Source organism: Solanum stenotomum, chromosome 8, assembly GCF_019186545.1.
Source record: "Solanum stenotomum isolate F172 chromosome 8, ASM1918654v1, whole genome shotgun sequence".
Classification (NCBI taxonomy): domain Eukaryota; kingdom Viridiplantae; phylum Streptophyta; class Magnoliopsida; order Solanales; family Solanaceae; genus Solanum; species Solanum stenotomum.
This window is the reverse complement of record NC_064289.1, coordinates 49193080-49197779: the sequence shown is the minus strand read 5'-3', so window position 1 is coordinate 49197779 and position 4700 is coordinate 49193080. Positions and strand designations below refer to the sequence as shown.

Genomic DNA, 4700 nt, shown 5'->3' with positions numbered 1-4700 from the left:
TTATTATTATTATTATTATTATTAATATTATTATTATTATTATTATTATTATTATTATTATTATTATTATTATTATATGTGGAGAGCCAAAATTGGGTGTCAACAACTTGCCCCTTTCTTTGTCCTGGAAGAGAGTAAAGAAGACATGGGAAAAGAAATATTGACACAATCCAATTTTAGGCGACCCACCAAAATACACTTTGAGCAATAACTTGATAAGAATGTTTATGTATTTATGGCCGAACTCTGGCTTCCGAGCTTCCTACATATCTCAGGTTTAATGAGAAATCAGGCCACATGTAGTTCGAGAACATAGCAAATTTTATTAAAAATTTGCCCCAATATCGAATTATGGTAATATCGAAATCTTTCAGTGGTGAGGTATGAAGAGATTAGCACGAATAGAGGGATGAGATATAGTTCTAATGAAGCTTGAATGAGAAATGCTCTGTAGCAATTTCTACTGAAGACTCAAGGTAGATAGATGAATTTTCAAAAGGATGCCCCAGTGTCGAGTTACAATGAATTGATCCATGAAAGAGTTATAAGTGAAATTTAAATCTGAAGTTTTGAAAATCGAGTTGAGTTGAGCTTTGAAAGTGAATCATTGACGTATCTAGTGATGCTTGACATTCACTAACTTGCCCTGGTTTGCTGCTTAGAGAGAGCTCCTCGTTGTAATGCTTTGTCCTGCAAAACATGTAAAAGGGTGAAATTTACCTGTTGCGGTTCAAAAATTATAAATTTAAATAGTAATGTAAAGAGTAGAGTGTAGATGTTCAAACTACTGTTGACGTCTTTTTTTTTGTAAGTGTGATGTAGGTAAAGTAACTTGTAATGTAGAGGCCCTCGACTGGCAGAACTGTTGTAATGTAAAAGCCTGCATCTGGCTGTGTAAAGCTTGTAATGTAAAGCCTTTGGCTGGTAGGGCAGTTGTAATGTAAAAAACTATATCCGGCTATGTAAAGCTTGTAATGTAAAGCCTCCGACTGATGGGGCTGTTGTAATATAAAAGCCTGGATCCGGCTGTGTAAAACTTGTAATGCAACATATTATTGTTAGCGTATGACATCGTTGCTATGCTTGCATCCCCCCGGTTGGTGGAGCTTCGGTGACGTCGCTACAATGTTAGTTTCGATTGGCGGAGTGTTGCTTCTTTTGCTTATATACAAGTTCCGATTGGCGAAATTTGATCGATATTTGCTATTTATAGCCTCCGGTTGGCGGAGTTTGACGATGTTAGCTATGTACAACCTCTGGTTGGCGAAGTTTGAATGACATTTGCTATGTACAACCTCCGGTTGGCAGAGTTTGACGATGTTTGCGATGTACAATCTCCAGTTGGTGGAGTTATTTTGACAAAAATCTAACTATTCTATTTTCCGACGATGGGCTCCTTTCTTCAGTATTTGGTCTGGATCTTGAGCGTACCTGCAAAAATGAAATGTTCTTAGATATAAGATGCAAGTTGAAGTACATTTGGGGAAATAAAGTAGGGAAATAGTTTTTGGCTCATGATTGTAGAAGTCAAATGACGCCTCCGGTCGTGTCCCGAGACTTGATGTTATTTTCCTCGATTCTTGTATTCCTGCACTCAAAGAAAATTTTAGTTTGGGAGGGGGATGTTGATTTGCATCGCCTTGTGGACTGAAGCCTCGTCACTAGAATCCTTCGACACCTTGTCAGTACCGCACATAGTTTCTTAACCTAGAGACTTGGTAGGTGGATGAGTAGAAAAAATATATTTGAAAAGAATTAGCTTGTTTTTCTAGAAAATAAGTATACTACGTATATATATATCTAGTAATTCTCCAGCGTTTTTAGATTATGACATATTTCGAAGTCCATCGAGCTTTCCATTTTGTTGACTATATCCAACATAGTCCTCCTGTAGCTTTTACCCTTCTGATGAAGCTTTCCTAGTTTTTTTTGTAGACATTGCGACGATCGATATTCTTCAATATTCTGAGGTTACGCTAACTATGAGGAATATCTCCTAAGGGTATGTAGAGAATTGATCGAGCCTGACTCAGGCTGCATACGTATCCCCAAAATAGGAATCAGATCATAACGTAGTTCGAATACAAGTGGAAAAAATAGAAGTATGTAATGCAATGACCGAGCTTGACTCAAGCTGCCTACATATCCAAGTGGAATCAGGTCGTAACGTAGTTTAGTTACAATGGGGAGGTAAAAAAATATGAAATGGAATGAAATGACCGGGCCTGACTTAGGCTGCTTACATATCCAAGTGGAATCAGGTCAGGACGTAGTTCAAATTACAATAGGAAAGTGAAAAATATGAAATGCATTGTAAGAACATGTAATGCAATGACCAGACCTGACTCAGGCTGCCTACGTATCCAAGCAGAATCAGGTCAGGATGTAGTTCAAATACAAAAGGATAGTGAAAATATGAAATGCATAGGACCGAATCTGACAAGGATTGCCTATGTATCCCACCGAGGGATTTCAAGTCGTGTGTAGTTCTAAATACATGGAAATGATGATTTTGGGTTTTCTAAGGGAGATCGGATCCGATGTGGGTTGCCTACGTACCCCGCCGTGGGAAGTCAGGTCTAAATGTAGTTCTGTTACATTGAAAAATGTAAAAGTACACAAAATAAGCGCTAATCTTGAGGTCTTCAAATGTAGTATTTCTTGATAGCGTCTGAATTGATTGGCTTTGTGCTCACTCTGCCGTCCATTTCTGCTAAGATTACCGCTTCTCCTGAGAGTACTTTATGAATCATGTAGGGTCCTTGCCAATTTGGTGCAAATTTCCCTTTGGCTTCTCTTTGGTGAGGAAAGATCTTCTTTAATTCCAACTCCCCCAGTGTGAACTGTCGAGGTTTGACTTTTTTGTTAAACGCTTTGGTCATTCTGTTTTGATAGAGTTGGCCATGACAAACCGCGTACATCCTCTTTTCATCGATGATCATTAATTGTTCATGCCTTCTACGTGTCCATTCTGCATCGTCCAGACCAACCTCTTGGATAATCCTTAAAGATGGTATTTCCACCTCAGCAGGTATAACTGCTTCTGAACCATAAACCAACATATAATGAGTTGCCCCAGTTGATGTCTTGATTGTGGTGCGATAACCTAGTAGAGTATATGGTAGTTTCTCATGCCATTGCCTGAGACTGTCCACTATTTTCCTTAGGATCTTCTTGATATTCTTATTTGCAGCCTCAACTGCTCCATTCATCTGTGGCCGGTAAACCGTGGAATTTCTATGAGCAATCTTGAACATTTCACAAGTTTCCTTCATAAGATCGTTGTTGAGGTTGGTAGCATTGTCTGTTATGATTGATTCTAGAATTCCAAATCGAAAAACTATGTTGTTGCGAACAAAGTCCGCCACTACCTTCTTAGTCACTACTTTGTATGTCGAAGCTTCGACCCATTTTGTGAAATAATCGATAGCCACCAGAATGAAACGATGTCCATTTGATGCGGGAGGCTTTATGGGTCCGAAAACGTCCATGCCCGAAGCAGCAAATGGCGAAGAGAAACCCATCACAGTTAGCTCATTCGGTGGAACTCGTATAAAATCTCCATGCACTTGACATTGATGACACTTTTGCACATACCGGATGCTATCTCTCTCCATGGTCATCTAAAAATATCCAGCTCTTAAAATCTTCTTTGCCAAAGTGAACCCATTCATGTGAGGTCCACATGTTCCTGCATGTATTTCTTCTAAAAGCCTTGTCGCTTCTGCGGCGTCAACACACCTCAACAATCATAAATTCGAAGTTCTCCTATATAGGATTTCTCCGTTGAGGAAGAAATGATTGGCCATCCTCCTTAAAGTCCGTTTCTGTTTGCTTGTAGCATTTTTAGGATATTTTTGTGCTTTTATCAATCTTATGATGTCATAGTACCAGGGTCTTCCATCCAGCTCCTCATCTACATGAAAACAATATGCATGTTGATCATGTATCTCTATATCGATAGGGTCGATGTAATTCTTGTCTGGATGTTGAATTATCGAGGACAATGTTGCCAAAGCATCGGCAAACTCATTTTGAGCTCGAGGAGAATGCTTGAACTCAATCTTTGTGAATCTCCTACTTAACTCTTTTAAGTAATGCAAATAAGGAAGGATCTTGACATTCTTAGTGGTCCATTCTCCTTGTACTTGATAAACCAACAAGTCGGAATCTCCTATCACCAAAAGTTCTTTAATATTCATGTTTATGGCCATCCTGAGTCCGAGAATACAAGCTTCATATTCCGCCATGTTATTGGTACAATATAACCTAATCTTGGCTGAGATTGGGTAATACTGACCGTTTCCGAAATCAAGACGGCTCCTATTCCAACTCCAATAGAGTTCGATGCTCCATCAAAGAATATCCTTCATCCATCATATGACTCTGATATGTGTTCTCCTACAAACAAAACTTTTTCATCAGGGAAGTAGGTTGTGAGCGGCTTGTAATCCTGGTCCTCCGGGTTTTCTGCGAGGTGATTTACCAGGTCTTGTCTTTTGATGGCCTTTTGTGGCACGTACACGATATCAAACTCACTCAACAAAATTTGCCACTTTGCCAGCTTACCTATAAGCATTGGTTTCTGAAAGATGTACTTGAGTGGATGCATTCTTGAGATCAAGTACGTGGTGTATGCAGACAGGTAATGCCTAAATTTTTGTGCAATCTAAGTCAAAGCGCAACATGTTCGTTCCAAC

General features: G+C 39.2%; 1 protein-coding gene across 1 annotated transcript; it reads right to left on the bottom strand.

Moving 5' to 3' along the window:
- Window positions 1–3749: 3749 nt before the first annotated feature.
- LOC125873866 (uncharacterized) lies at window positions 3750–4250 on the bottom strand. The gene has a single exon (XM_049554711.1). It carries the CDS (start codon window positions 4248–4250, stop codon window positions 3750–3752), a length of 501 nt encoding a protein of 166 aa, XP_049410668.1.
- Window positions 4251–4700: the final 450 nt, after the last annotated feature.

Bases quoted from the DNA above. Each gene is read 5' to 3' on its own strand.
- LOC125873866 (XM_049554711.1), bottom strand. From the start codon at position 4,250: ATGGCGGAATATGAAGCTTGTATTCTCGGACTCAGGATGGCCATAAAC.